This window comes from Tympanuchus pallidicinctus, unplaced genomic scaffold (assembly GCF_026119805.1).
Source record: "Tympanuchus pallidicinctus isolate F22 unplaced genomic scaffold, pur_lepc_1.0 scaffold3, whole genome shotgun sequence".
Taxonomy (NCBI): Eukaryota; Metazoa; Chordata; class Aves; order Galliformes; family Phasianidae; genus Tympanuchus; species Tympanuchus pallidicinctus.
The window spans coordinates 7,443,016-7,466,725 of NW_026294747.1; the positions used below are offsets into that span (position 1 = coordinate 7,443,016).

The 23,710-nt window shown below is 40.4% G+C and overlaps 1 protein-coding gene across 13 annotated transcripts in view; it reads right to left on the bottom strand.

Annotated features, from left to right (window-relative positions):
- MICAL2 (microtubule associated monooxygenase, calponin and LIM domain containing 2) overlaps positions 1-23,710 on the bottom strand; it is a 119,240-nt gene that overhangs the window by 89,205 nt on the left and 6,325 nt on the right. For all 13 annotated transcript variants that reach the window (XR_008209027.1, XM_052693261.1, XM_052693259.1 and 10 more), the window contains exon 2: positions 7,773-8,129. Coding sequence is in view for 12 of the 13 variants with exons in the window: in XM_052693261.1 (XP_052549221.1) it covers positions 7,773-8,036 (264 nt within the window). In the remaining variant the exon portion in view is untranslated. The remainder of the gene's footprint in view (positions 1-7,772; positions 8,130-23,710) is intronic.

Below are 23,710 nucleotides of genomic sequence, written 5' to 3' on the forward strand. Positions count from 1 at the left end.
GTCAAACGAACAAATCCCAAGCAATGAAAGACAAGTCAGGCAGTGTCAAGAAACAGAGCGCAATCTTGGGAAACATAGGCTGTTCTTCAGGACTGAAATAGGAGCACCAAGTGTCCAAGGCTCTGAAAAATGCAAGCTCTTAAAAATAGACCAGAATTTGATCAAGAAGTAAGAATGGGACTTCTACAGAAAGAAGGTGAGGCCAGTAACACTTGTGCTGTGGCCCACATAATTAGGCAGCATTCCTCTTGGGCTTTCTCTGACACATAGAGGTGAAGGAACTGAAACCTCTCCTGCAGGCCATGTTCTCTGAGCAACAACTGTTCCCACTTCTCTGCTCTGGGCATACTCTAGTTTATCTGTCTCTTACCCACACCATATGCACCATGTTGGACCAAGTATTTCAGCAGCATTTGATCTGCACCAGCTAACAGGGAAGGAAGCCAGCCCAGCTCCAGCACACCACTGCCTCCCATGACCAGCTCTCCCTGTCAGCACTGTCCCATGGGCTCAGCTGTGGTCTATTACTGTAAACTGCAAATCATTCTCTGCTTGCTAGGGACATTACATTCTTTCTCTAGATGGTCAGAACTTTATAGCAGTTTTTTTAAAAATTATTCTATTTTTTGAAGTCTTGAAAGGCAAGATTAGAACTTTAAAGAACTACTGCTCAGTCCAGCTTGGTTACATCTGCACCCACTCCATCCAGTACATACATATCTGTATTAAGTAAGACTAGGACCAGCCTTCAACAGGACTCATTTAATGGCCGTTGCTGCATTTCCTCTGTCTGGCAGCAAACCATTGCCAGCATCGGTGTAAAACTCCGGTTCTCAGCACAGACATGGGAACCTCGAAAAGGACCTGAACTGTAGGAGACAGGAAATTGCTTTATTGTCTGAAATCTAGTTTTCAGCAGCCAAGCATTTAATCACCTCTTGGTAGCATAAGTTATGCATTTCCTCACTTATCAGTACACAAACATTACCGGGGCAAAGCTGGACCCGTCGCTAACAACAAACCACTAACAGCTACATCTGGCACTGCAGGGCCTCTCTGGAGCCAGGAGGAAGGCCTGAGTTCACAGGGCGCAGCAGCAGCACCCCTTGCCCCACACACACAGCCCGGCTGGGCTGACGGGCGCACGGCCCAGCTGTTTCACACTGTCAAATTCAAAAGCACTGCAGGGTCACAGCTGCGGGAACACATCTTGCCATAACCTTTCCTTTCATCCAGGCTTAATTAAGCCACTCGTGGTGACAATACTAATATTGTGTGCGAAAGTAACTGGGTACCACTCCCAGCGGGAATCCTGACAGAGTGTCTAGGAAATGGGGTCAGGGTGGGACAGTTCCCTTCTGTTGATTCCTTGCAAAGTCATTAAGCGAGAGAGAGAAACAGCACAGCGCTGCTGAAGTACAGATGTAAAGTTACTATTATCCTACAAGCCAAATATCTTAGAATTCCCAAATGCCTGAAAAAAAAAAAAAAAAAAAAAATCTTATTTAGGCTGCCTGATTATGTTACTTTGGCCAGGGCTCACTGTTCTTCATGACTGATAAAGCTGAAAAATTGTGTGTTTGTGGAAGTAGGATAATAAAGTGATTCCGTTACCCAATCACATACCAAACATTTGCCTCTGCTGACGCAATTTGGCCCAATCTAACAGTTTGAAGCACTGCTCAAAGAGTCTGATGCTTTGTTTTGTTTTCAAAGAACGCTGTCTGCTGTGTGTCCTGTCATCACCCGAGCTTCTCCCCATCCGCTCTTTAAAAAATCTTTACAGAAAAAATGAATGAGTAGATAGTACTCAGCAGCTGTGGCTTCACTGCATGGTCATAGGTGATTTTCCTCTTTTCCCTGCATCTCAAACCAATCTTCCTTGCCTCTCATTTACATTAATCCTGTATCATCATCTCCTTTGAAATAACACTGTAAAAGTTGCTTGTTACAATTTCTAAACATAAATTTACAGCGGAGATTCAGCAAAATGCTTTAGGTGCCCTTCCCTAAAAGGCTAATAGCAAAGAAGCACAAATACAAAAAAATGAAAACAGCAGCTTATTTTTCAAGTCTATCTATCAAAGACCTCATTGCCACTTCAATTCAGTACAGTGCATGGCACTTAATACCCCTGACTGCTTACTAGTTCTGAATTCTGCTATCCAAGAACTACACGTTTATACCCTGATAAGGGCTTTATAAGGCAAAAATCAAAATAATAACTGCTAGAAGAATTTAAGGATGAGGCAGAGGGTGAGAAGATTGCAGCTGAATGTTATTTCATGGTAATTCACAAACTTGTATTCACTAAACTTACTATAAATATGGTATTCAAGTTCTAGTTTTAATTTTATGACCTTCACAGAAACGCATTTTTATTATAATAAGGAAGTCAGCAATGCTACCTAATAGATCTAAATTCAGTGTGTTCACTACAAACCCTGATTATAACATTTGGAAATCTCCCCATTTTGATTATTATTCTGAAGAGACCACTATGTCAGCAAAGGGCATCCAGCCATCTGGATCTCTGTTCTTCACAGAACAAATGGGCTAAAGCTTTCATTTTAAAAAGAATATTTTGAGTTAGGGCACGACTGACACTCCCTTCTTTCATCTTGCAGTTCAACTGTGCCCTTCAGAGAAAAATGTTCATCATTAGGACGCAATCAATCACAATGCTTCAATGCACAAACTCACTGGTATATACAGCACAGGAAAAATCTGGCTGAAAACGTGTTACCTCTGAAGGATCAACAAATGTCACTGCTTCGGAAGGAAATTTAGCCACACCATCGCCAGCAGGTTTTTACAAGCAGGATGATTTGATTAACTAAGAGACATGTATTTGTTCAGAACTTCATAGAAACGTGTAGAGGGGGAGAGACATCCACAAGCCAGCCTGACTCTTTTGCTACAAGGGGCAAGGCTACAATGGGATGTTTGTAAACAACTGAGCACTGACAAGAAGACAATTTCTACCTAATAACAAGGAGAGAGGCCTGGAATTCACTCCTCATCCTGCTGGTTAGCCTGTGGCTACATAACGTGGCAGCAGCCGCACGCCTCAGGCATATCTTTTGCTTTCTCAACACTGCGGGAAGGAAAACAGCAGATGAAGTAGGTTTTATTAATCCCCAAAGCATGCATTTGACAGTCTTTGGAAATGAGAACAATATGAAAAGAAATGAATGGGGTTTGGCAATCCTGTTTTATCATTTGTGGGTGCACCAGCATGGTTAGTACAGGCAGACAAATCTCAGAGCCAGCACTGAGTCAGTCACAAAGCCTCTAGCCTCCATCCCCATTTCAGACCCCAAGTTCCTCCTTGGATGACTCACACCCCAGCCCTCAACTCCACTCCACTCCCACATCCCATTAAGCCACACAATCTCCTCCCTAACACCACTTCTCCAAATTAGCACCCCAACAGAGGGGCCCACAGAGTCTCCCAGTACAGCTCAGCTGCCAATGCCACTGAGTCTGGATAGGACTGACAGCACATAGCACTACTGAGAAGAGCCGCTATGGCTTTACACAAGCCCTGGAAATGTAGCCATAAATGATTTTGAGTCATTTTCTCGCAGTAACGTTCCCAACAGGAGTTTTTGGAAAGGAGTTCATCTATTATAAAACAAGATATGAAAGACCACATCCAGGAACAAGGAAAGCTAGAGAAGACAGCAGGGACTGAGTTCTAAATTGGTCCATCTGCTTAGCAGGAATCTGTGTGATACCTATACATGTATATGCTCATATACCTATAAATGTCCATACATATGCATTTACATACACACAACATTTAAAAGTTCCTAGCCCAGTTTCATTTTCTCATTTTATGCCAGTACAGCCTAATTAGGCCTTAAAACCAGAACTCCAACTGTCTAGTACTCTATCCATGTACACCACCACAATAAAAAACTGGATTCACCCAGAGACAAATGCTAGAGTCTACCAAGACAACTAATAATTACACATGAGCTCCTTAAAGAAGTCTACTTAGTTCTCCTCGAGTATCAATGTGTTTTGAAAAAACAGCATCTGCATGCTTTAGAGAATCAACACCTCCCTTCAGAGCAAGTCTGGGATGTTTTCACACAAAGAGATTTCTGCTCTCCTCAAGCACAGATCTGCAGTCGTGGGAGAGCCAGAATTTCAGCATGAACCAGGTCCTGCCCTCTGAAACATATGCATGCATCTCAAACATCAGCGGGAGCCTGCTTTATATGCACATATTTGTTTCTGTATCATTCACATGGGCAAACTGACAGCAAATCTTGAAGTGAAGAACCTAATCCATACAGAGCAATTAAGAATAAAAGATTAGAGCACACATGTACGTCTTGAAAACACTGTTGAATATACTCTGCAAACAGCTGGATGAATTCTTGCTTCTTATCATACTATGCTTCCCATGTTCAAAAATTTAGAGAGATATTCAAGCTGCTAGCATGGCGAACATTGCATGTTAAACCTTTAACCTTCTCTGATTGTCCAGCTATGTTTCACTTCACAAAGAAATTATCATTACAGATTCTGTGCAGATTCCTCCAAACCAACAAGATGAAAATGAGCGACAAGTGTTACCACAAGAATTAATTTGTGCTCTTTTTCTAGATGTATCTGAAAAAGCACAGAATGAGTTTTGCCAAATGCCAGAAAGTGTCAGCTCCAGGACCAGCAGTTCAGAATTTATAAGACTGTCATAGAAGGAAGATGTTTGATACAAATTTAGCATACATACTGACTGACTCATAGAGTCAAAAAAGTTTCTACCACAATTTTATGCATGCCTTTCTGCAGTGTTTTATTTTTATTTATTTTTTCCCTACAAAGAAAGGGAAAATTGAAGTCCACAAATTACTCTACTCTGACATAGCAGTGGGTTTGAACGTCTCGAAAATGGTTTAACTGCTTTTATTCATCCAGCTTAAAATCATATCGTTGCAGAAACTCTGAAAGCTTTATTTGGCAGCGTTCTTCAAGAACAGTTAAGACAATGAGTTATTGTTATTTAGTTGGAATGGAACATTCTGCATGTAGGAAATTTGTGTATACTGTTACTCCAATGAAAGGAACTTAAGTGTGGCTGAAGATTTTACAAGCAACCCAACAAACAACAAGGACTGTATTCAGCTCTTAAGTACTGTGCACAAACTGACCAGTTACTGAGTGGGGCAGCAGGTTCTTATTTTTTCAATTCAAAAACCTAATCCTCCCAAGCCCACAACAGACACACACATACATAGCATGAGGAATAGTTCAGAGTCTGATTATATTTTATCTTTTTCAAAGATTGGGAAGATTGTTAGAAGCCAACAGAAAAACCATATCTGAGAACTACGACCTGCTGAATCAGCTATAGAACTCATGGTCACAACCTTTAAGTCATTTTTTATTTTTAAACAATGACTGTCGGCTTGGCTCTGCTTACAGAACTGTAAGCAAAGAGCTTATTTTGTGATGCTGCTTTAACAAGTAGAATTTTGATTCCAACCAATCCACTCCCAGCCCCCAGTCAACTCCACACAGTTAAGCACTAGGCTCTGCTTTAGTTTCACCTGCACAACTCCTGCTTGCCTGCTGATAACTGTATAACATGGAAGAAAAGCAAGAATTTGAAATCTCCTGCTGCACAAAAGGAATATCCTGGTATGTATACTGCAGCCTAGGTATACCAGCATCTCAGATAATTGTTTATCTGTAAGTGGAGTTATCAAGAGTACACCACGGCAATGATCAGGGAGTTTGCTGCCTCCTTGCAACGTGTCTCCTCTCACTCATATTGCATAGATAGGCTTTCGTAGCAGACTGTGATTCACGTTTGAGGAATGTTTGCTAGATATCCCCAAAGAGCTCACAGTCTGTGGTCACTGCTCTCATTTGCAGTAATCTGAAGATTCATGTTTCTCTCGTTAAATCAGTGATGACACATTGAAATGCAGGTCCAGGCATGGTTTGGATTCATAATGAACATCCAAGTATCGCGCAGAATATTTGTATGTGTCCTGTTCATACACAGGCATTCTACATTCATTTGCAAGTTGATCATATGTGCAGCTTATGTCCTTCAATTTCTGCAAATATTTACACCATGCCACTACAAATAAACCTTTACCCTCAGAGTAGGAACACCATACTCTCAACACTGCAAGAAGTGCTGATTAGCCACTTGCTTGGCAACCTTGAAATGCAGACTGTATTAAGCTTTTCATGTTCTAACAGATTTCCACGACTCTACACCATGTATAGAAATTAATGACTTGGCTGAAGGACTTTGCAGAAGCAGGCCTTGGCTTTGTAATATCACACTTGACTGTGCAGGGCTTCACTTCATAGTTCACATGAGTCTTAAAACTATTTTGTGTTGTAAATACCTCCTCAAACTAACCATGGAAATTTGGACTTGGGACTGTATGTGCAAGTGAGGTGTACGTAGAACATCTCCCACAACTTGTTAAACATCACACACATTGTCATTCCTTCCCTTTCCTGTCTGTTTTTATCACACAGATGCACAATGACATACTCAAAGCCTTTTCAAAAGATCAAAAAGAGGGAGGAAGCAGAGGTCACAAAGGGAAAAGATTGGAAAAAGGAAAGAAGAAAAACAGATGCAGTCAGGAAAGCAGTGCAAAAAGCCATAATGACATAATTCCTCTTCTAAAGAAATTGGTCCTAAGGATACTTATTACCTTACAAAAAGTTAATAATAATTGGGAGCTTATTAGAAATGAAATTTATAAAAAGAGGCCTCTAAATGTATTGAAGGCAATATGATATCCTTCTCCCTAATGCTTTTGGAAGACTCAGTTCTATGATGCACAAGAGAGACCATCAGCACTGCCTGTCTAGCACTTCCATAAAATACTTTAGCAATAGTTCGAACTAAAATGCCCTCCGCAGTTCAGTGTCTAGGTACACCCCAAAGTGCTATTCCTTTCTGTTTTACAATAGTACAGTCAAGCAGCTTCTTAAAACCAGACCTTCATTGGCAAAGTTTAGCTATCGTTAGGCAGTAAATATCTGAACTTCTCTGACATAAAGCTATTAAAAATGACCAGTCACAGAAGAGATGGAATAAGATGGCATGAACCTTCAGTTTTAACATTACTTATAGCAGTGGTTCTATTAAACCACAGCATTTGAACAATGTGCTGAAGATAATTTCCTGTCCTTTTCACAATCAAGTAGACCACTTTCTTTAATAAGAGCTGTGTAGCAGTTATCTATATACTCTTTGGAGAGACAAAGAGCAGCATTTAAATGCAAATATTTGATTTCTTAAATAGTGCTTTATTTTCTTTTACTTTTGTTTAGCAAATAGAACCAATGCTAGATGACAAAGACCGATCCCTAAGTTCAAGCAGCACTTTAGGAGGCTCCTGCTGAGTATGTAATAACTGACGTTGCAAAACTCTGTTTAATTAAGCAAGTAGTTCTTAAAAGCCTGAGATTAGTAAATCTCCCTTATGAGCTTATATCCTAGGGCTGATCAACACTACTATCAACAGAAAACTTTCCTGCTGTGCCTGAGACAGACTATAAAAGAGGGTGTTTTTAGAACTGCTCTTATGTGCTGTCTTTCCAGAACAAAAATACCTGAAAATCTGTCTAAATCATGCAACGCCAGACACAGTTTCAAGTATATGAAAGGGAACGTTCATGGATACACATGCGGCATGGGATGGCAGAAACCTTGCTTCTGCTGATAATTCAGTTTAAGAGATTCTAAATTGTGGAATTCAAAAATGACCTTTCCCACTTACCTTAGTGTTCATACAAGATTTTCCACGTTTGTACTCTTTGTGACTTGCTCTTTTATCAAGCTTGTTCCACAAAGCTTTGGCCTTCCACGTGGTTACTCTGGACTTCAGTTTGCTGTAAAAGTTCTTACAGTCCAAAGGATCTAATTCAAGTTGGCGTGTGAGAATATTAAAGGCCTGAATGGTACCTTTGCATGTTGTTGCTTGGACAAAGTTTTCAAATATCTGGCCAGCTTGATTGTATTTTTCATCATCGTTTTCCCCCATGTTCTGACAGAAGCACTGAAAAGAATCAAGCTGGAGCTCTTGTGCTAGGGTGCAGGTAACCAACACTAGCAAGTAATTCCAAGCATGTTATTCCTAAAAAAGACAAACACAAGTTATGTTAAAGCATGTTCTGCCTGGGAGAACTAAACCCATAAACTGCATATTCATTATGAATATAAAAACCACAGCAAATGACTGTTGGACAACCAGCCAAACACAGAAGTTTAGGAGGGGCATTTAAGGTGCTACAAAGAAACCTACTTGTGCTGTCACATGTACTTCATGATGACTTGTGAGACTTATATACGTGCAAGACCACTGCTTCAAATATCAATCAGCTTCACACACAGCCCAACAACTAGCACTCAGGAACGAATGCTAGGTAACAGATTAAGAATACTGAGGTGCTTTTCCTAATCAAAATTTAAGTCACAACAAGTACATGTTTTGGTCTTAAGAATGCTTCAAAACCTGCAGCCAAAAGTCAATGTTAGGGAATTTTCTCCTGTTGCACAAGCTAGGAGCAAGAGTGCAGCTTAGCCAATAAATTTAGAATTGGCCCAATCAATTGCCACAAGCAAATGTACACAACAAACTTAGCAGAAACATTATCACAAGTTACACCAGAAATGGAACAAAGTAACTTCAGACAACTCCCTTTTTACAATTCTTGCCAAAATGAGAAAGAGTTTGGTACTCTAGCAAATGGAAAGAAATGTTATGTCCACATAGTAAATGCTGAAGTTACGTGATTGCAGTCATATCTTGTCATGTGCTCATGATATGAAGTTAATGATATATTCATTTGGCCCACTAAACTCCACTGGCTTTCCCTAGTAATATGATCACTGTCAAACTGTGCCTCATATTCCAGACAAATACTCTCACAATTTGTAAGAGCAAAGCTATTCTAAAGAAATACAAATTTGCAAGAACTAAAATACGTTCCTTGTGGCACTCCCTTATCCTTTTTTAACCTTGCTCTCTATCTCTAATGGAGAGCGTTTAGAGTCAGCCAAAGTCATCCAAAGAAAATACTCCAGTAGTTTTTGTATTAGGGAAATTATTATAGGTTATGTTTAAACTTGCCCTCAGAAGAGGGTCTACCTGAACTCAAGGCCAGAGATGCAAATCCTATCTTCTTTTTCTTGCAATTAAGGAATTATCTACCAGTCCAAGCAATCAACAACTAGATTGATGCTTGCCTAACCTCTCACATAATCAGTTATTTTGCTTGGAACATCATCTATTGGCTGATAGCTTCAGAGTAAACTGCTATAAATGCCTTTGAAGTTACACTTTTCAATTTAACACTGTTCACAAACTACTCATTCTCCACTCACATTTCCTTCAAAGAAGAAAAGAGGAAACACAACTAGTGTATTTAAGTAACTAAGAGACCTACTACGCCTATCTTAGATACAGAAAAATATTATGCAACATATTAAGCAGATCCCATGGGGAGATATAAGGAAGCATTTGGAACACTCACATTCCCTTGCTATGCTCAAAATAAATAACCTTTGTGTGCACATCATCAGTCTGCTGTTGGTTTGTGGGTAAAATAAATTGGCAACGTTGAGAGTTTGTACATTTTCTGAGACCAAATGTCATGATGAAATACAAGTGCCAAGAATAAGTCAGGAAATTTTTGTTTTCCCTTCTGAATACTTCATTTATAGTATGTTCTGTGCCCTTTTCTGAAGAGCTTTGTGAAGTAAAATCACAAACATTTTATATGCCTCTACTTCCAGAATGTCTAATTTTTCAAACAAACAAAAAACAAACAACCTGGGTGCTATGAACTCCCACTGACTCAAGAGGAGTTGAAGACATTCAGAATCTTTCCAGGCTCAAGGACTTGATTAACGAGAAAAATCCTGCAACAACTGCATACCAGCAGGATGGATTCTGGCCATCTTGGCTGCCCCAGCACAGGTGGGAGAGGAAGGCCCGGTACAACTCTTGCCAGCCCTCGCTTTGTGAAGGCAGTGCTATGGATCAGCCCCAAACCAGACAACAGAACCAAAAGTTGTATTGGGAAAGGGAAAAGATAGGGGACTGCCACACAGAGAGGCCGATCCAGAAAAAAACAAAACAAAACAAAACAAAACCTACATCTGGGCTTAAGCACAAGTGCTTACGAGAGGAAGGCAACACAGGACAACCAAAGACAGCATTAGCACAGTGTTAGACACTACACGTCAGCTTAAATAGCTTGACATACAGCCCCCCCAGTGTCTGACACCAATTTAAACCAAAAAGAGAACCGCTCATGCAACTGGCAGAGTGATTTTTAACATTAAGCCAAAGTATGCTTTTTTTCTTGGTGAAGAGGGAAGTGTCACTGAAACACAGTACTGTGGACAGTTCAGCTAGAATTGTGGCAGTCAGATCAGGTTTTCTTCATGGCTTTAAAATCACACTGCTATTGCCTCAATGTTACGTGACTTTGACCTAGGAACTATAAAACAGTTACTTCCTCTCCACTGTTTTCACTAGCTCACCACAAGATTGTTATCTTGTTCATGTAATACAAGCACCTGTAGAAGTTAACCCCAGCAGAATTGATGAGAGTCCAATCACAGACTTTTTAATTTTACTACTCAGAGAGGAGACTTTTATAAGCCTCAGCTGTTTCCATCCAATGACAGAAGGGGATGGAAGGGAAAATGCCCCCCCTCCAAAAAAATTTGCAGCTATATCTGAACCCACCCATGAGGAAAAGCACCAAGTGCCAGGGCTGATAATGGTGAGGAAAACAGAGAGAAGAGTTGGCAGGAACCACTGCAGGCAGAGTGAAGGACAGGAAAACATTTCTAGTTTGATGCAAGCTTGTGCTGCACATGCATGCACACACACAAATGTGCAGCAGGTCTGGGCTTCCCCTGCTTTTTCACTGGGGAAGGGATACCTTCCCCACCTTAACACTTTCCTCTTCCAACACTGCAAAGCCATGATCGAAGCTGTTCCTGATCGGCATGAAATCTTCTCCTCACAAACTTCCAAAATGCTCCCATCACATCCCCGTAGAGCTGTGGTGAGGCATCTCAGCAGACATTCGCTCACCAGCAGAGCATTTCTCCTTTCTATGTCAGAGGTAGTCTTCTCCAAAAAAGTTAGTTTTGTGGTTGGGAAGGCTAGATGACAAGGGAAGTTCTGCTTACTGGTTTTCGGCTTGCTGGAAGCACCACTTTTTTTTCTTTTTTTGGCATGCAGACTGCATTGATAGATGACAGAGAAGAAAATAGTCCTAAAAGGAGATGCAGCCTATGGCAAACTATATGCTTTCTTCTGAGGAACCAGCAATATTTCACTGTGGTATTATACATGCTAGAAATTATGCTCCAAAGTCCAGAAGTCTAAATTGAATGGACTAATTCTTAACAACAATAGGCTTCCTGTTTTGTATTTGCCTCAAAAACTTGAGAAGCAATACATAAACTGTTTACCTTGATTGAAAAAAAAAAAAAAAACAACAAACAACAAACCCACCAACAAAAAACCCAACATGTTTGGGGAAAAAAATTGAGTTCTTAGAATACTACCATTTACTCTTTTTCCTCCTTCATCATGTAGGTCATGCAAAGGATAAAACAGACTTGAAAATCTTTTCAAGGTGAGCTCTCATGCTTTTCATAGTGACTACTGCACTTCTGGGAACAAACACCAAAAAAAGTGTTCATGTTACTGAAGTATTTCAGCCATGTATAAAACTGGACCACAGAAAAGAATTAGAGAGCAGGAAACAGTTTGTACACAGTTATCTTATGTCAAAACTGAAGCACTCATGGGTATTGGCCACCACTCTGGGTCAGATTTGTAGTTAACAATAGGTCTCATGTACAATGTACTAAGTGCATGTGAGAATTTGGCTGTCCATGTGACTTCCCATGGTATTTACAGGAATCTCTGGAGGGCTCCCAGCCTCAAGCTGCAGACACTGAGAAGAACAAGGGTTGCATTTTGATAACTTGGACCCTCTCTGCCTCCAGTCAGGAAGGAAACAGGAACATCAGATGAGAAAATTTGAGAACTGCTGTTCAACCCTGGTAGCTACCCAAGGAGAAAGTGAAGATCCTACCACGACTTAAAGAAAGGCATTGGAAAAAGGACAGAAAAAGTAGAAATTAAAGCAATGCTACATACACAAACATATACATAGGAAAACAAATGCTAGCAGTCTTGGTTGGCATTCCTGCAGATGATTCTGAGAGTAGCAAACCAAACTGCTCCTCCGTCAGGATAATTTCACTAATTATCGCTAGGTCAATCAGCGTAACAGAGCCAGCTCACGTCTGCACAGGAAGTCCTTCAGCACAATACAGCAAACAGTTGACATACATGAGTCATTAAATGAAAATGACTAACTTTTGACACTGGTAACTGCAGAGTGCTTGTCAGCAGCATTTTGAGGCTTTTTGTCCAAGAGGGAGAAAACCGCTAATTTTAATTCAATCTTGCAGCACTTTTAAGTCCTTCCTTAATATCTTAGTGCTGTTTCTAATGCTTGAGAACAAGTTCCTCAGAAAGACTGGAAAGGAATTGAATTCCTAGCATTTCAATACCACTAATCCCGATTACATTTTCAATACAGTCTAATTTACCAGGAATAAATTCTGTTATTAAGACTTTAGTTCAGTATGCAGGATACAATACATTTATTGTTTGCTTAAGGTTAAAAACATCAACAGGAACAAATGAGTGGATTTTGCAGCATCTATAGAAACCATTCACTTTAGCATTTCATCATCATCAGTAAAAATTAAAGTATATCTGCTATCTCTTCCCTGCTATAAAAGTCTAAAAAAAGTCTAAAATCATTACAATAACTGACATTTGCACGTGAAACTGAATGCTTCTGGGCTTTTCAGCTTAGTTTCTGTTCGCATCACACACTTTGTTTTTGCATGGTGGCCATTTTAAATATAAATATTTATATCTGGAGGAAACATAGATTTCTGGTAGTTTGGTTTCTCTGCATGTTTTCCTCGAACTGACATCATATGAGTCTGGTAACAGCTGAAGCTCTCTCTTGCTTTGCTAGAGAGTTAAAAACTAGTTAAAAAACACAAAAGTAGATCTGCCTAAATACTTGTTTTCTATTGGTGACAAATAGAAAACATTTCTTAAGACACACAACCCTAACAGAAACAGCAATGAACAGAAATTACTCCTGAAAAAAAGCCTCACCAACAGCCTCTCCTTCTAAACAGCTACATTCTTACTCTTTTTTTTTTTTTTTTTTTTTTTTTAATATAAAGAGCTGACTTCCACAGAACTCCTGCAAAATAACTTCTCAGGCCAAGTATGGAATTCAAAACAGTTCCTACTGAGACATTCTGTGCCTATGAACTTAAAAGGTTACTGTACATGCTATCAGCTTGTTCTGCCGAAGTCATACGAGACGTTTCAAGCAGCCTTCCAAACAAGTGCTGCTGTGCTGATTTAACCTGCTACATCTGCCCATAATAAAATATAGCTGAAAGCATGCACACAAGCACGCTAGCTTTGCAGTTAATATTTTAGATACATAACAAGGAAACATAAAATCCTACAGATAGATAATTTTATTTTATCTGTCACATAAATAAGTTCTCGTTCCTTGGAATTTAAAGATAAAAATTTAAAAATAATCCTGTTTATTTCTATATGCTGCTGGTCTGCAGTTTCTGGTTTTACAGGAGGCATACGCTAAGACACTGACAGTAAAGTGAGATGAGTCCCTAGAGCCAGCAAGTCTGCATTCATGCAAACATAGCGCTGGCACGGACAAAGCCCAGGATGCTGCCCAATGGGCCACATGCATCATGCCGAGGTTGGAGGCTCAGGAATCTGCACCCGCTACAGTGGGGTTCAGCTAAAGCAGAACCTTTCCTCCACCTGCACAAGAAGTCCTGCCCGGTGACTATCACTAAAACCCTTCAGGACTCATTCTGCAAAGCTTAGGCACAGTATTTCAAACGAACAGCCATGCATATGTTTTCAAGCACCTGTAAGCAGCACATGCTCAAACTTCTGATCAGAAACACTGACATATTTCTGAGGAATGAATTGTAAAAAGAAATGGCATCATAACACCTATGCCAGAATAAACTGTAACTTTTGATTCCAGTGATTAGCCCAATTATTATTCTGTGATGTCAGCACAATGAAGGCAATCATTCATTTTACACTGATTGTAACTTGCATATAAAAGTGTTTCTTATTACCACGGGAATCAGCAATGCGGTCCATAATGGTGGGCTGTTCTTTGCTGGAGGCATTTGTAATTTGGATTCACCCAGATAGCTGGAGCTTGTGCATCTGACATAGCTCATAGTCCACACACTGATGTAGGAAAGTGGAACCTGGCATCTCACATCATTTAGGGGAGGATTTTATTTTCAATCTGGTACCAGCATGCATTAAACCTTGAATGCACTTATCTAGCAAGAGCAACCCCATGAAAACATGTTTATGCACAGGCAGAGAGCACCCAAGCACACCTGGGTATTTTACAGGTCCTTCAGGCTGAAATCAATTAAACCCACGTCTGACAGCCAGCTGGGCTTGCCACATACCCTAGAGCTTTCATGCTCATGGACTAGAGAAAAACGTGAACAAGTTCACAGCAACGATATTTATCATTAGCATTAATTTATTACTGATTTCTCATTATGAATCATTCTGCATCAAACTATGCATGTGCCTGTACTGGATTCCAGAAAGAACCTAAACGGCCAATAAACCAGGGCCAGACACACGCATCGCTTCACACAACTGAAGTCATCGACTTAGTTTCTTTACCTAAGAATGATGCTTTCCTAAATAGAGCTAATAAGCAGGATAAATTGCTTCAAGCAAAAGTGCCATCTATGGGGTAGATAATTTTTCTAGTAATTAATCATGGATAAAAATGAGGTAAAAAAAAGTAACATTCAAGATTTTGTTTTCTTTCGTTTTTACCATCTCCCACGTAACCTCCTTCTTTCATGCATACAAGCTTCCTGTAAGATGCAACGAAGAGCACAGGAATTTTAAGAATAGTAGAAAATTGTGTTAGGATGAATGTAAATTTCAGGGAATTTATAATTTAATTGGCCAATATTAATGCACACGTAAGGGCCACACACTACTTCATGAGCTTTCTAGACAGTTAAATAAAGAAGTATTCAGCTTGAGGGTTTTGGGGCTTTGTCCTGGTCTTTTGTTTGTTTAAAGAATGCAGCTTACAGTTAAGTATTTAAAACCTATTATTTCTAGCAAGGGTGCTAAAGGCTCTATTAAAAGGTCCCAAGTTTCCATATAGTAAACATCTTCAAAGCCAACTTTAAATGATTAAGCCTCATGCTTTAGGAGGGGCTAATGTCATATGTAAACAAGATAATAAAATCTAACTCCTGCTTAGACTAATTGTAAGAAAGAACATTTCTCAACTCTGCTGTAATAAATTAGAAACATAGTATAAACAACAGTAGACAGCTTATGCTTTTATTTCTCTTAGGTTGGGAGCACAAGAGGAAAAACGTACAGCATAAAGAATTTAACATCATTCAGCAATTAAGTGCACCTCTTAAGAAAAGGTGTCCGTTATTTAAGTTATCAACACTGATGTCATAACTGATGTTATGAAAAGCCATCAGTGAAAACTGTTAAACAGACAAACTTTAAGCTGTTCGCAAGTCCTGCCTTTCTCTTGATACTATGACAATAAAAGTTTCAAGCTCGCACTCTGAATAGCTGAGGTACAGCAACTTACCACAGAACAGGCAGTGGGCTGGTGGGTTTATCAGTACAATATTGCCCACTTTCAGTAGGATGTTTGTACAGGAGTCTGACAACCTCAGGCAGTGATTAATACCTCATTTTCCACTGAGCTACCAACACTACATCAGCCACCACACCACCAGCATCACACAGCTGCCAGGGTCCACATCACACTCCCATCGCAGCCCCGCATCCTCCTCAGGTCACAAGAAAAACTGTCCCTGAGAAGCATACAAAGGGAACAAACTCACTATCTGACAGAACTAGTCAGCTAGTCAGAAAGCAGTCAGCAAAATGCCTGGTATGGATGTAGCTATACCAACACAATTGAGCCACATTTGGCAGCAGCACTTCCTCTAGTACAGCCTTCCCTTTGTAAGCAAGGAGACATAATTATGGAAGTAAGTACACCATGAAAGAAGAACAAATGCACAAACCAGGAAAAAGCAGACTCTTAGTCAGCAGTTACGGAAATACTGTCAGTTCATGTCACTTTGAGAACAGGGATAATGCAGGACAGGACAAAGAGATGGGCACAGAGCTCTCACAGCAGAGCCGAGCTCAGCAGTGCTCGAGGACGTGCTGCCATGTTTGCAGCACTTCTCCCCATCAAAGAGTGCAGGGTAAAGGGGCCAACCAGCCTTTACATCTTACTGCTGTCTGCAGTGTGAGCCCTCACCCAGCATGGCTAATCCTTTCCTGCAGCCAGTCACAGTCAGGCAGAAGGCAGAGAAAAGCAATGGGCACTGCTGCTGCTCAAACCTAACTGCTCCAAACCATCAATTGGAGAGACCGGAATGCGCCACTCAGTGAGAGACAGAGAACAGCAGATACCAAAATGAGACTGATGGACTTTTTTCCTGCAGGATTGGTCTGAAAAAAAAAAAAAAAAAAGAAAGCTAATGTTTCTTTTCCTCTTTTTAAGGAAAACCATGAACAAAGGCCATGCTGAAGCAAATTGCCCTGGGTGCATCTTAGGAAAAGGAGGAAAAAGAACAGCAGGGATGTTAACTGTCACAGAATTCAAGACCAAAGCTTTCAGGAGCACATTGCAGGTTGTGGTTTCTCTCTTATTATTGGGGCAGCAGCAATTATCCAGGAACTGAACAGGGGAATGAAACAGCACACAAGAGCCTCAGGACACCAACTGCTCCATTCCACAGTAACTCATCTGGCTGAGCAGCTTTCATCTGCAGGCATCAGACTTTCAGATCAATAACCAGGATTAACCTACTGAAAACAAAGACACTACAAGAAAGTGTGGCACTACTGATCATCATAGAAATAAAACATTTTGAGCAGTATTTTCATGTGTGTATACGTGTACTTTTGGGAATCATGTTCAATTGTTATAATTTTTAAATGCACGTTAGCATGCAGTACTTCCTGTGGCTCATCATATTGATGATGATATCATATATTGATATTAGCAGTTGCTCCAGAATCCATAGGAACCACGAATAAGTTAAAGAAAGAAAAAACAACAAAAAGTATTTCCAAGTTGGAGATGTTCATTGGCTACAGAACTGTCAGCTCAACACCAAAAACCAGCCACTGAAGGACACTGGGAAACTGCGAAGAGGATCTTAGAGAAGTCAGCCAAAAGGTGGTGGAAAACCAGAAAATTTAGGTTAAGACACCAAACTATGCTCTAGGGAACATTTACATAAGAAAACAAAAAAGAAAAGTTACTTGAATAGCTTTAAAACTGCTTTCCTTTTTTGTCCTTTTAAGCTTTACCAGAATAGATTAGAAGAGAGATTGCTTCTGAAAGTAGAAGCAATATTTTTGGAAGAAAACGTGCAGCACAATTTCTACCCTCTCTCAGCAATACCCTCCCAAAAAATGAAGAAAAACAAAGTGCAAGAAAAAAAATTTCAAGAGTTAGAGAAACATTATTCATCTCTGCTGCAGAAAAATCCATGATGCACAAAATAGCAGCATGGGCTTTGTTGCAGCATCTTTAAAAAGCAACATTCTTGGGTATCACTACCCAAGGCTCTAAGTGTTCACAAATCCAGGAGAACAGCATAGAACCTGCCTGCATACACTGCAATGATACGTGCTTGGCTCGTGGCTCTGCCATTGCTGTACTGAGTCTGAGCTCTGAACATCAGCACAGAGGTGGCTGGTGATGGACGCCACAGACAAAAGAGTATCCATGTTTGGAACAGACCAAATTCTGTTGCAACAGCACAGGGATGGATGCTGGCTAGGAATGTGCAACCAAAGGACCCCTATGTGACACCACTCACCACTACTCTGCTACAGAAATTACTTACATTGATAGAAATATCCATAAACTATATTTACTACATTTCACATTTGTAATGCATTACTGTGTGGAGAGAAGGAAAAAAAAAAAAAGAAAGATAATTTTAAAGTGGGTCACTTTTTGTTCCTTGGCTTTACTTTCCAGCTTGGACTTATTAAAAAAGAAAAATATTTTGTTTCAAACAGTTTGGCACAGCTACTTGGATTTCCAAAGAGAACAAGCAAGTGATAAACAGCAGAAAGCAAAGAAAAGCAATGATACCTTCCTTCAGTAAGAGCTGACCCATTACGAACATAAAAATACAACACTTCCCCTTTCAATTTCAAACTGATGTTAAAAACAGGTTCTTCAGTACACGCTGCACCCACAGGCACGTGAGCACAGTTTGGATTCAGGTATTGTGCATTTACTGCATGGAGGGAGGGGAAGAAAAAAGCACACATCAAAACTTTCGGACAGTTGGCACAATAGGTCCAAATGGATATAGTATCCAAAGCACAGTATGAGCCACTCTCTCCCCCCACCCTTTCAAAAAGCAAGTCAACATACCAACTAAACCTTAAATGAAATTACCTGGAGAGGAAGTACGGAACGCATTTAAAGGGAACTTTATGAGCTCTAAAAGCCAAATATTCAAGGAACAGTGCTTGCTTTTGCATGTATATCGCGCTAGGCACATAACCTAAACAAAAGCTCTCCAACCAATGTGATTAGGGGGAGGAAGGGTGGAATTGAAAAGCAAAGTAACCTGGAAAAGCTCGCATAGGAGCTGACTTTCATAATACATTTCTAAATCAGAAGCTCTTGGGAAAAGGAGCCAGGAAGTGACTGCAACAATCACAGAATCAGTCCATTTCATTAAGATGCAACTTGGGAGTTTTCACCCCTGCTCACACTGCTGCCCAGTGCAGGTCAACACGAAAATCATTAAGTTCAAATAGTTCAGAATCTCCTCTGTGCACAGTATAGATTATCACACCAAAGGCTTAGAACATTAGTATGCCTTTGGTAGTGCTTCTGACAGCTAGGCAGGTTGAGAGGGTTTTCAGACCTGATATTTCTATCAAAGCCAGACTGAGCCCAAGTTCTTCACTGATGCTATCAAACTTCAGGGAGTTCCTTTCAAACAAGATTCATCAGACATACTGCCGTCTGCATCAAGGGGAAACAGGCTCCTTTCTAGCAAGATCAACCTGCTACTTTAAACTGCCACATTTAAAACTACATGCACACACACCCAAGGATATTTTACAGGGACCGTGTTTGTGAGTGTGTATTCCAGGGTTCCTGCTGCCACTGCTGACATAGAGCCCTTCAGGACAGTCATCTGTTGTATTCCATCCTGTGGCGTATCTGTGTTCCTCAGCCCACCACGTGCAGTTCAGCTCTCATCCCTGCCTGTTGCTAACCACCACTCCCGGATGTCACCAACACACTGTCCAAGGGAGCAGTATGAGCATTCCAGGGCCAGAACAGTGTATTCTTAGTTGTTTGTAATTGGCATGATAGGATTTCTCAGCGCTTTGTTTCAGTGGAAAATTAAGCTAAAAATGCCAAATGTTTGCATAAAAGAAGAAAACTGAAGAAAACTGCAAAAAAATTGACAGATGCTGAGTTACCTGAATGGTCATTACAGTCTCTTCTGTTGTTGCCCACAGGACAAGCACATGAAATGCTAATTTGAATATATAAAGCTGTTCTGAGATTACTGGGGAAAAAGCATGCAGGAGGCAGCAGGTCATTGGCTTAATATCCACAGTATCAGTTAATTTTGAATCCACTGTTAAAGAACATATTTCTTCCAGGCATCTTGGCAGGAAGCATACAGCAACACATGAGAAGCTCACCTTGGTATTTCCAGACATGGCTGTATTCTAAACAAGTCTGTACACATTACAGGCAAAAATCCCCTTCCTCTAAAACCAGAAATTGAGGGGTCTGTGCAGTCCCCTGGCAGTCATCTTCTGGCGACTGGTGCAGCCACACTCACCTGATTCTTCATTTACTTCTCGGCAGACCTGCACTGGTTGGGCTACTTCAGAACCACCATTTCTCACAGCACTCCGGCAAAGCCCTGATCATCATCATCATCAGGTTAAAAGGTCAGACTGGAGAACCAGTCAATCTGCTTTACGGTGCATACTCAACAGGCAAGGCCAAGGAACATCACCAAGGTCCTTCAGCATAGCCACTACTACCCTGTCTTTATTTCTCTGGATCTGCAAAATGCCAGAAAACGCAAAGAAAATGTGCTGTGCTCCCAGGTGCTACCTTTATAGCAGAGTCCTTCAGCCTGTGACAGACTGCTGTGACCTTATAGACACAGATAATTCCTGCCTTAAGAGGCACAATAACTCAGTATTTTTCTGGTCCCCAGGACACAGAACCCACTTTGTTAGCAATAGGTACCAATACAACTACTGCAAGTTCCCAAATGAATTCAACCATGCTTCTGCAAACATTTTACTTTTCTAATAGCTACAAGACTGCCCACCAGTGCATCTCATGGCATAAAGCATAAAATTTTAATCAGAAGTGACAGGAATATATAGACTTAGAGTTGAAAAAAGAATGGGAAGATAAATGACCAAAGGTGAAAAACAGAAAGAACTAGAAAAACAAAGTTTTTTCAGAAAAAAAGAATCTTGGACTGAAGTCTCACCACCACTTAGACACCTTCTTACAGAAGCCTCACTGCATTTACTTCAAGTGACACTGACCAAAACCCTTCAGGTCAAAGTATCTCCAGTGAAATTTTTAAATGTGCTATACAAGCAGAAAGGTCAGATGTTTCCACCTCCCCTCAGCATTGGCAAGGTTATCATTACACTGCCACTGCTGTAAAACAAATCCAGTCATCTACAATTGCACCACAGAGAAGATGGCTCTGCTGAAAATAGGGCAGGGCCTGTACCTGCTGGGGTGTGCCAAGCGAAACTCATCAGCATCACAGCATATGACTAAGCTTGTATTCAGGTACATCACTACTCAACCACCAATGTGAAATTCAGGGTCACTTCTTATCTCACCCCCAAATACACAGCAAAGTAAGTTATCTACACATTGAAAATGAAGTTTAAAAAACCCTAATGGGAAAAAAAGCTACCACATCACAAGATGTCAACTTCTAATACAGGATAATGACTTGGAAGATTCTATGCAAGTTTAAAATATGTCAGGTGAAAAATAGTGAAAATTAGGATTCTATTCCTAAAAACACAACAGTGACTGCAGATGCACTTGACAGACTGTGCATGTGAATACGGTCCTGTAAGATAAGCAAACACTTCATGTAAATCTTGTCTTTTCTGCTTAATTCTAGTTATGAGGGGATAATATGTCTACTGTCAATACCGGTTTCTAACGACTAGGTCCAGAACCACTGAGTAGATTTCACTTTAAATTGCCTATTCCTGGCAGAAAAGAGAGAAGCTCTCTCCCTTCTGGACAGCTTTCCCCAGGAGAGGGGAAGTCTTTAAAAATCACAACGGAATCATCAGCCAAAGGAAGAAACCACTGCTCACCTGCACTTCTCTCTTCAAAATTTAAAACAAGTGAACAACAAAACAAAAAGCCCAACCCCAACACATTCATTTCAGCCCAGCCCTTCTTCTGGCATAATATCCCCACAAGATACTGAACAACTGGATTAAAAGTAAGAGCTACTTCTGAGAAGATGTAACCTCTTTGTTAAAGAAACAGTCATTAAAAATAAATACAACAAAGATTTCCCTCAACTCTTCAAAAGCATTGAAGGCAACCACAATGCCTGTTGACACCTAGCAAGAAAGTTAGAGAAAGTAGCAACGTGGGTTTGCTTACACAGAGAGAATTACTGGAACTTCTCTCTCAGGCATATTTTCAATACATTTTGCACAGGGCTAATGGGGCTACAGGTCAATATGTTTTGCATATTGGCTACAGGACAACCAGTTAGGTGGATAGACAAGGAAAGCCTTCCCGTTTTTTGCATACCTGTATGTTACTGCAGTAGAGCCAACAAATATGGAAAGCAGTTACTCCTGCTCTCCATCTGTCATAGATCAACGTTTACTTCTTATATGGAAATTCAAGCCTGCTACACTATATACAGCATTCCTTTACTTACAGTAGAAATCAGTCAACTGAAAGTGATACCTAAATAATTATACAGCTATTTTCCAGAAAACAATATTTGTAGTTATATTAGTTGGAGATTTCAAATGAACCAGAACACCTTAAGCACAAGTATTCCATTAAAGTCTAGGTCAGTCAGGTCCTACTGAACGTCTTACTTCCCAAAAAAAACACTAAACCTACCTACCAAGAAGAAGAGAGATTCATACTGATATTACTTTGTAAAGCTACCTGTTTTACCTGACTGTCTGAAGGATGCATACAAGCACTCCATTAGAAAAAGCTGAGTCAAGAAACTGTGAAACAGCATTAAGTCACCTGCGTGCTTAGCTCTCAGGTTGAACCTTGGACTCCACTTACATAACAACACATAGAAGTGTCTCACCTTGCTCTGGGATAGCTGTGTAATTCCTTTGGTTTTGTATTAATGCATAAAGAACACAGCAAATGGAAGACCACTATTTTGATACCATAACTGAGACTGAAGATGCTTCTACACAAGTTACTAATAACATCAACTCATTCATTAAGTCTAATAGTAGCTAAAGGAGCAGCTGTAACCTTGTTCAGTGGTGTATATCTAAATGCATGCACAACGAAAGCATTAAAATATAACAAAACTTCTGTATTCATCATGAAAAACTTTGTTGGACGCTCTATACACATGTATTCACAACTCCTTCCTCAGTAAAAAGGAATATGGAAAGAAAATAACCCTGCACTTTGCATTTTTGTCTAAGTAAGTGTATGCTAAAGACCCTGTGGATCTCCTTCCTACCATAAACACAGAGAAGAAAATTCCCAATTGTGGAGTTTCAGCCCCAGACCAGGAGTAAACCTAGAAAGAAGTGACTGCTCCAAGCAAAGGGCACATATCCTCCATTGCTGCCCACATCCAGGCCTGTGGCAAGCTCTTGGTGCACCTCCTCAAACCACTTTTCTCTAAGGACTGCCATCAGCCCCAGGACACCTTAACTCTGCATGGAAGGACAACGTACTGAACTACCTGCAGTCAGCATCTCACTGAGTTTTCCCCTCGTGGGAAAGCAGTGCTCCTGAAGGAGCAAAGCCATCCCCCTCTGCATGCTACTCCATATTTATCTTCACAATTCAGATGCAAAACATTCATTAGAACACCACAACAAAATACAAAAGGCAATTCTTTTTTTCCTCAGCATGCACCAAGGCAGGTAGGCCTAGCAAGTATTAACCTATTTGTCTGTCCACTTATCTAGCTATCAGTCACAAATAAGATGCAGCTGACCTGCAGCGCTGGCTGTCTTACTGCACGGTATGAAGTAGCTCAGCAGCATATGTCGGAGAGTATTACATTACTCATCACCCCTCTGCCGCAGTTCAACTCAGATACCTACTCCCAAATATATACCAGATAGCCAGGATGAGACCCAGCACTTCATTAAATATTTGGCACATTGTCTAAAATTACCTTTGACACACAGGGTTATTTATACATCACAGCACACTGCATGCCTCTCTGACGAGATAGCTTCACATAATACTTCACGTCAAGAAC